At 39.8% G+C, this 9,268-nt stretch overlaps 1 protein-coding gene across 4 annotated transcripts in view; it reads right to left on the minus strand.

The window, feature by feature from the left end:
• Efcab5 (EF-hand calcium binding domain 5) overlaps nucleotides 1-9,268 on the minus strand; it is a 107,095-nt gene that overhangs the window by 91,841 nt on the left and 5,986 nt on the right. For all 4 annotated transcript variants that reach the window (XM_031353341.1, XM_031353342.1, XM_031353339.1 and 1 more), the window contains exon 3: nucleotides 5,393-5,933. In XM_031353341.1, coding sequence (XP_031209201.1) covers nucleotides 5,393-5,933 — 541 coding nt within the window. The remainder of the gene's footprint in view (nucleotides 1-5,392; nucleotides 5,934-9,268) is intronic.

Consider the following 9,268-nt stretch of genomic DNA (forward strand, 5'->3'; position numbering starts at 1 on the left):
TTTTATTTACAGCCTTAAATAAACATCAATTCCCAAATTGTAAGTTTTTTGTTTTTGTTTTTTTCTTTTCAAATGGGAATAGAGCTAGATGCAACCCAGTACATTGCTCAGTAAGAACAGAACAGATGGTGAAGAGAAGTGTGCTTGAAACTGCTTATTAAATTCAATGCTGTTGCTTCCTGCACGCTGGTGGAACTTTTCAGTAGTACTAAAGCTCCCTTCATTTGGTTCCTTCTTGCCTAATAACCTGCAGTGGGATTTATTTTTAAATACATGCTCAGAGGACCCAATTCAGAAAAACCTGAGGAATAATGCAGGAATCCGAACATTTGGGGCATGTGGGTGTTGGGTATGAAATCCAGGACCTTGTGTATAGAGTCTTTACTTTTAACCAAGCACCCTAGATAATTTTGATGTCTTAAATTAGGGAATCATACTTTCTAAACCATTCTTTTTTTTTTTTTTTTCTTTTTGGTTTTTTTCAAGACAGGGTTTCTCTGTGTAGCCTTGGCTGTCCTGGAACTCACTCTGTAGACCAGGCTGGCCTTGAACTCAGAAATCCGCCTGCCTCTGCCTCCCAAGTGCTGGGATCAAAGGCGTGTGCCACCACTGCCCAGCAACCATTCTTTCTATTGAAAAGAAGTTTCACTTCCACACTGTACTGGTTATCTTTTTTTTTTTTTTTAAGATTTATTTATTTTATGTATATGAGTACACTGTAGCTGCATACACACCAGAAGAGGACATCAGATCCCTTTATAGATGGTTGTGAGCCTCCATGTGGTTGCTGGGAATTGAACTCAGGACCCCTGGAAGAGCAGTCAGTGCTCTTAACTACTGAGCCATCTCTCTAGCCCCTGTACTGGTTATCTTTAGTTAGTAACTTGACACAGCCTAGAATCATCTCAAAGAAGAAGCTTCAATTGAGGAGTTGTCTACATCAGAGAGGTCAATGGGATTATCGTGCTTACTAAGTGATACAGGAGGGCACAGCCCACCGAGGGTGGCACCATTCCTTAGGCGAGCTGTTTGGGGATGAATAAACAAAGGTAGCTAAGAATGAGCTAGTGAACAAGCCAGACAGTGAGCAGTGCTCCTCTGTTGATTCTAGTAGCAAGCGGCATCCCTCCATAGTGTGCTTTTGCTTTCTGTTTGCATCCCTGCTCTGACTTTCTTCAATCGCAGACTGTGATCCAGCTATATAAGCCTTTTTCCACTAAGTTGATTTTGGTTAGAGAATTTTATCATAGCAACAGAAAGCAAACTAGAACACACATGTAAAACCTAGCAGTTCTCTTACACAGGGATATATATATGTATATAATGTGTGTGTGTGTGTGTGTGTGTGTGTGTGTGTGTATGTATCTATATGCATACATATATATCAGTTTTTAAAATTTTATATATATATTAAAGAATTATTAGTGTTAGGTATGTAGCTCAGTGGCAGTGGCAGAGTGCTTGTCCAGCATCTTCAAGATCCAGGGTTGGTTCCAACCTTAGCACTCTCAATAAATAAAATAATAAAATTTCATATATACATATATAATTGGTTGTTTGCCCTATAGAGAAGACATTGAATAAGACACAAAGAATTTTAGGTTTCTTTTTTTTTTTAAGATTTATTTATTTATTTCATGTATGTGAGTACACTGTCACTGTCTTCAGACACACCAGAAGAGGGCATCTGACCCCATTTCAGATGGTTGTGAGCCACCATGTGGTTGCTGGGAATTGGACTCGGGACCTCTGGAAGAGTAGTCAGTGCTCTTAACCACTGAGCCATTTCTCCAGCCCAAATTTTAGGTTTCTTAATCAATTTTGGTGTAGGTTTACATACCAGAAGACATTCAGAGGAAATGATGGAGATTTGGGGAGAGGTTATGAGCTTTGAGGTGTATTGTTCTTTAGATCTTGGAGAGACCTATAAATACCATATGTTGGCTTTGTGTGGCTAGAAAGAAGAGGTATTCTTTTAAATCAGAAGAATACTAATATTTTGTGGCCTGTGAAAATTTTGTGAAATTTGGATTTCATGACCCATAAATAGTTTCAAGGGCACACAGTCACGCTGACTCACTCCTCTGTTGTCTGTCACTGCTTTTGTACGAGAACAGCAACACTGAGCAGCCATGACTCAATTTGCCAAGCAGAAATATTTCAACATTTATGTAACCAACTGTACCAATATTTTCATGATTTCGGGTCAGGGCTTAACAAGGTTTTATCTGTATCGGAGGAGGAATAGAAACAGCGGGGAGGGAGAAGAAACAGGAACAAGTCATGAGAGGTGGGAATGGGTGACAAGGTCACAGGGAAACAAACCCACTATCGTGCACACTAATCTAAAATAAATTGTAAATAAAGTAAAAAGTCTTCCTTGGTGTAAATAAAAGATTTTCAATCCTGGTTTGGGGAGCTATAAGAATGGCTCAGAGATTACCCAGGTTTGATTTCTAGTATCCAAAATGGTGGTTCACAAGCACCTCTAACTTCAGTTCCCGGGCATCTGATGTGCTCTTCTGACCTTCGTAGGCACCAAGCATACATGTGGTGCCCTGATATACATGCAGGCAAAATACTCATACACATAAAACAAACGAACATACCCTAGTTTCTTCAGAACTTGTTTTTGTTGATGTTTTGTTTGAGATGAAGTTTTACTCTGCAGCCCAGGCTGTTCTTCCTGAAGCTAGCTAAGAACCTCAGGCTTGCTTCAGACTTACGGTGATCCTACTGTCTTACTGTTTTCAAATGCTGATGGCAAACATGCATTGCCATGCCCAGCTTTCTTCTGTATTAGTATGACCTCCTTTAATATATAAACAGCTTTAGATAAATCTAAAAACTGATCTAGTTTTTATTGCCATAGATTTGTGTCACTATTATTTCGAGGCTACATTATATAAATTATAGAATAAAGCAAAAGAATTTCATGCATGTATAAAATATATTTTAATCACATTTATCCCTCACCTCACCAATTTTGTGTTCTTTATTCATATTTTTTAATAAAACACATTGAGTCCAGTTTGTGTGCCCATGTACTCACAGGGGTGCAACTACCCCATGGTTAATCTGCCAGGGGCCACATCCTTAAGAAAACTGTTTCTCAGGGGCTGGAGAGGAGAGATGGCTCAGCAGTTAAAGGCACTGACTATTCTTCCAGAAGACCAGGTTCAAATCCCAGCAACCACATGGCAGCCCATAACTGTCTGTAACTCTAAGATCTGACACTCACATAGACATACATGCAGGCAAAACACCAATCACATAAAATAAAAGTAAATAAATTAAAAGAAAACTGTCTCCCCTCCCCCAAGAAGCCATCAACTGTCAAGAACTCCTCAACTAGGATCCTACATATTATTTTTGTAGTAAGACAATATTTGATTTCAAGTCCAAATAGAGTGAACGTGCAAAGCCAGTTGCTGATGGTGAGGCAAGTGAGGCAGTAATACTGAAGCATTTCTACTAAAGCAAGAAAGACAAGAATGTGCCAAGAGCCACCACCATGCACCCCCGAATTAGAGCTAACAGTCAATGCAAGTAGGCAAGAGAGAGATGACAGAGGCATAAAAATTGACACTGTAAAAGGAAGAGTAGTGCTTGAAAATGGCAAAGTGTTTCCCTAGAGAAGCCAACACAGCAACTTAACTATAAGAGAACTCAGTAAGACAACAGAGAACAGAAGTATATAGAAATTAATAATTAATAATTAATAGTTTTCATTTCTTCAGATTACTTCCAGATCCCCCAAAAATGTAATGAAAGAAGACTACCACTTGTAATAAGAACAAAATTTATGTGATAACCCGTAGCAAATCAAAGAAGAAATGTGGATACAGAAGAAGGCAAGCAAATGCTCATCCTGTTAAAGACATTCCTTTGGGCATGGGATTGTTTCAGTAGGTCTTTGTGGGATGGCTAAGAAGCCATTCATAAAAGAATAAAGTTGGATCTGCATCTTACATATTACACCAACATAAATTACAAATGGATCACCATTTAAATAAAAATTATCATAATTGGTGTGATGGTGCATGCCTTCAACTCTAGCCTTTGGAAGCAGAGGCAGGTGGATCTCTGTGAATTCAAGACTAGCTTGGTCTACATGGCAAGTCCCAGGCTAAGCAGGACTGCATAGTGAGACTCTGTCTCAAAAAAAAAAAAAAATCACAGTACCAAAAGAATATGTGGGCAAATTATTTTAGTAAGTAACTGACTCAAAATGGGAGGCCATAAAAGTTAAAATCTAGCTGTATAACAGAAGGTAAGTGGAAATGTGGGGCTATTTCAAATTCATATGTTTTTATAGTAGAAATAAACTGAGAATTCATATTTGTTCTTGCTAATGTATACATTAAAATAATCTCTGTAAGGATTCATAGAATAACAGTCATCCACATCAGAGATAGCTGCTGGGTAGACAGAGAGACAAGAGAAAGAAAACTTTCCACTCCGTAACTCTTGTTTTATGAGACAGGGTTTCTCTGTGTAGCCCTAGCTGTCCTGGGACTCACTCTGTAGACCAGGCTGGCATCAAACTCAGAGATCCGCCTGTCTCTGCCTCCTAAGTGCTGGGACTAAAGGCATGCACACTATGTCTGGCTTACTATACAACTTTAAAAAATATGTATTTTAACTTTTGAATAAGGTTATTCTCTAGTGCAGAGAGTCTATAGATAAATATATACTTGAAGTCCCAACATGACAATCACATCCAAGTAACTAGCGAGGTGTGTGGTGGTGGAGGCTATAATCCTAGCACTTGGGAAGCAGAGGCAAAAAGATTCCAATGAGGCCAACCTGGACTACACAGTGAGTTTAAGCCCAATTCCAACTGCAAATCAAAACTCAGTCTCAATAAAACAAAACAAGTATACTCATTTTAATTTGTTAGTCCTTGAAGTGCTTTGAAAAAAATGTAAATCATAATAGAAACTTTAAAAATACAGAGCCTTACTATGTAACCTTGAATTTGCTTGGAGCACATAGCTCAACATCAGAAACAAAAGATACCTTGCATCAAAAAAGGTAGAGGGTGAGTGTGAACTGATTCCCAAAAGTTGTCCTCTGACCTCTAACATGTGCCACGGCTATGCGCACCCCCGCCCCCCCCATACTAATTACAAAAAAGAAAGATGTGTTTTATGTAAAGTAAGTTTTCCACTCATTAGAACTATTTAAAGGAAAGAGAATTAGCCTCAGTTGTTAAGTGCCAGGATCACCAGTGCGAGCCACGCCCTCTCCACCCCGCCCCAACCAACAAGTGCTTCTTGTCTAACTATAAAACCATTTCTTTCAAGTCCTGTCTGTATTCACATTGTTGTTCTACCAGGTTTTCAGTGAAAGGAGAAAGATCATCAGTGGAGCGCACAGCAAACCGTACCTGTTGTTGATCGTATCAGGAACATGTATCTTCAGTTCTTCTGCGACCTCTTTCATCACCCTCTGGTAGCCAGACATTCCTGGGTCTTTGATATAAAGAGTATTGTGTCTCATTAAATATTCCCCCAAATAATTAATTGGATCAAACTTGCTTGGGATGTCAGCTTGGCTCAACAGCTTCTTCTTCTCCACCTGCATCAGCATTTGTTCCACTCCAGGGATCAAGGTGGGTAGAAGCTTGTCCAGCAAGTACGCCCGGGTAGTCAGCGTCATGCTATCGAGATTGAACCACTCTTTAGCCAAGTCATCCCTAGGGACCGTTTTTGTAGTCTTCTTTTCCTGTTCCTTCTTCAGTTTATCGTTCTCTAATATTTTCTGTTGCATGGCCTGGGCTCTTTCCTCTATCCTCGAATTAAGATTTTTCTTCCAAGGCAGCTGTACTTTGGCCCTCAGATCACTTTCATCTATTCCAAGAATCACTTTTGCAGGTTTTCTAAGTCCAACACTCATGGAAGCTGCAGGGGAGTCCTTTGTTGAATCAGCTGAGAAGAAACAAATAAATAAACATATGTTAGAAGTACTAGGACTGTCGGGATACAGAGATGACGGTTCGGTAGCTGAGTGTTCATACTGTTCTTGCAGAGAACCCTGGTGGGTTCCCAGGACAAATTTCCCAGGGACCTGTAACTACTGCTCCAGAGAGATCAGATGTTTTAGGCATCTGCAGGCACCTACACTCATGTGCACATGCCCACACACAGATACACATACACATAATTTTTAATTACAAGTATCAGAAATACTTGAAATAGAATTTAATTGATGGCTTTAGAATACAGTTAACAATAAAAGCCTCAAATGGTTTCACATCCTTTTATGTGTTTACCTGAACACCATCACAACAAAAGTCAGAGGACAATCACTTGAAGCATAAAAGCACCCTCTATTGACAAAATCAGGAGTCAGTGGAGTAACTCAGAGCCTTTATTAAATAATTCACTTGTTGCTTCTCTGTGCGTTTTCCCCTCCTGCTTCCTTCCTTCCTTTCTTCATATGACTTTATTAGAGATGAGAAGCAGGAGGTAAAGTAGAAAGAAAACAAGACACAGGAGGGAGATGAGGTCTTGTGGGTCAGAGGAGGTGAAATGAGCTAAGATATTTCAGAAGGCACAGTAAATGGGAGACATTCCATCTAACAGCATCCATCATCCATGGAAGAAAATAAATACTGCTAAAATGAAGGACTAATGGGATCCCAGAATTGATGTGAAATATTAAAATGTATAAAATAACTGCCATGAGGGTGGGGCAGGATACACATATAGCTAGTTTTCCAAACAATTTTGGAAGTCTAATTGAGAATGAAAGCAACCTACTTTTCATGACATCAGTACATAGATTTGTAAGATTTTTATTCTGGTGGAATAAAAATCCTTGGCCCTGGGGGCCCAGGACATGGCTGGCTCACAGTCTGAACAATAAACTACCAGGTTTTTCTTCTGTTCTCATGATTGTTGAGCTGACTGGACTGGGAGAATTAATGGGAATATTAAGGTGTGTTTTGTTTTGTTTTTCCTGACATAGCCATGGAGATAAAGTACTTTGGGTTGTTTTCAGATATTATCCAGTTTTTTCTCTTGTAACAAATAATCCTATACAAAAATTATTGCATGTATCTTCTTTTCTACACATGATTCTTTAAGGGATATCACCAAGATTTTGTTTTCCTTCTATGTATTTATTTTGTGTATGTGTGGAGGGTACTGTAGTCTTGGTGTGGGTGTAAAGGTCAGAGAACAACTTTCAGTTCTTTTTTTCTACTACTTGGATTCTATAGAAGTAATCAGGTTGTCAGGCTTAATGGCAAGTGACTTTATCCTCTGAGCCTTCTCTCCAGCCTCTACTACAGATGTTATTATTCAAGGTTGCTTCAGTATGAGTGCTTGTGTCCCTGCAAAGTCTATCTGTTGGAACTTAATTTGACAGTACTATGAAGTAGGGTCTCTGGGAAGTCCTCTAGTGAAGACTTTGCCCTCAAGGATGATTAGTACCCTACAAAAGGGCTAGAGTGGGGCTGAAGAGATGGCTCAGTAATTAAGAGCATTTATTGTTCTTGCAAACAATTTAGGTTCAGTTCACAGCATCCATATTGGAGAGCTCACACTGCCTGCAACTCCGGTTTCAGGGTACCCAGTACTCTTTTCTGGTCTTCCCAGGCAACTATACATGTGTGGTAGGTACATTCAGACTCACAAAGGCACAAACACACATACACATACGCATATGTTTCTTTTTAAAAAAATATGACAAGATCTAGAGAGAACTAGCAAGGCCACATTGTTGTCCCTACCACCTCTGTCATTTGAGGACCTAGTGTGCTCATCTCCTGCGGAGGATACTGCATTCAAAGTACTGTGTTGAAAGCAAAGACTGAGGCCTCAAGTAGACATCAAATCTGTGTCTTGCTTGATCTTAAGACTTTACAGCCTCCATAATTGCAAATAATAAATTTATGTCACTTGTAAGTTAAATTTATGTCACTTGTAAGTTAAATTTATGCTGTTTATAAGTCACCCTAGCCTGTGGTTTTGTTTTTTCTTTTTTCTTTTTTAAAGTAGCAGGAAGTACCCAAAACATAAGATTGTAAGTATAAGCATTCCACCTGAAAGAAATATTATTAAATTCGTGGTTGGTATAAATTTATAGAAACCCTTGAGTGTTCATCTTTGGAACATCTTGGGTCCAATGGTGAACGGGATTTGTAAACCTTCCTTTGGGTTTTTATTTCCTCCTTGGCCAAAGTACTGATTCTGATCACCATCACAAGAGCTTGAGAGTTCCTGTTACAGGAACTAGAGAGATGACTCAGTGGTTAAGAACATGTACTGCTCTCCCAGAGTGTCTGAGCTCAGTTTCCAGCATCCATGTTGGGTGGCTCACAATCACCTATACTCCAGTTCTAGGAAATCTGATGCCCTGACCTCCTAAAGCACCTGTAGTCACTTGCACTCACCCACAGACACATGAATATGTATATACTTGAAAAGATAATAAAAATAAAATACCTTAAAAAAAAAAAAGGGAGTCCCCACTGTGGGACAGTGCCTTCTGCGTTGTGGTGCTCAGGATCTGGAAGAGGAGCTTCAGAATCCACCGGACTCTAAGCTTTTTTGTGGCCAGTGCAGCTAAGCTTCAATTTCTCATGCAATTGGAGAGCATTATAAGATTTCATTAGAAAAAGGCTTTGCTGCTTAAAAACAAAACAAAACAACTCCAGAAAAGCCAATACTGAGAAGAATAAATTTTATCTTTTTTTCCCAAGGGAAAAATGAAATAGTCTGCGAGGAAGCCCTGGAAAGCCCATCTATTGGGTCCAATGGTAGATGGTATTTATGAACCTTCTTCAGGCTTTTATTTTCTCTGTGGCCAGACCACTTATTCCAATCAGAGGAAGTTGCAGAGGGGTCACATATGGTTTTCTCATCTGTCAGTTGGATTTGCAAATAAAGTGGTCATTCGGTAGGGGGAGAGGGTAGGGTATGCCTGCGATTTGTTCTGTCATGGTGACAGTTACTGTTGACTGCCAACCAGATAACATTTAGAACTACTCTGACCCCCGAGCCTGCCTGTGGGGGCTTATCTTGGTTGTATAACTGAGGAGGGAAGACCTATCCACTGTGGGTGGCTCCTTTCTGATGGTGATCCAAGACTGTATATGGGTGGAGAAGGCCAACTGAGCCCTGGAGCTCATGCATTCATCACATTGCTCTCTGCTCTTCACTACAGATATGATGTGACCGGCTGCTTCAAGTTCCTGCCACCTCGACATTTCTGCAGACTTGAAAGACTGGGCCACCAAACTCTTCCTGTCCACCCC

The sequence above is a fragment of the Mastomys coucha genome, unplaced genomic scaffold, assembly GCF_008632895.1.
Source record: "Mastomys coucha isolate ucsf_1 unplaced genomic scaffold, UCSF_Mcou_1 pScaffold5, whole genome shotgun sequence".
Lineage (NCBI taxonomy): Eukaryota > Metazoa > Chordata > Mammalia > Rodentia > Muridae > Mastomys > Mastomys coucha.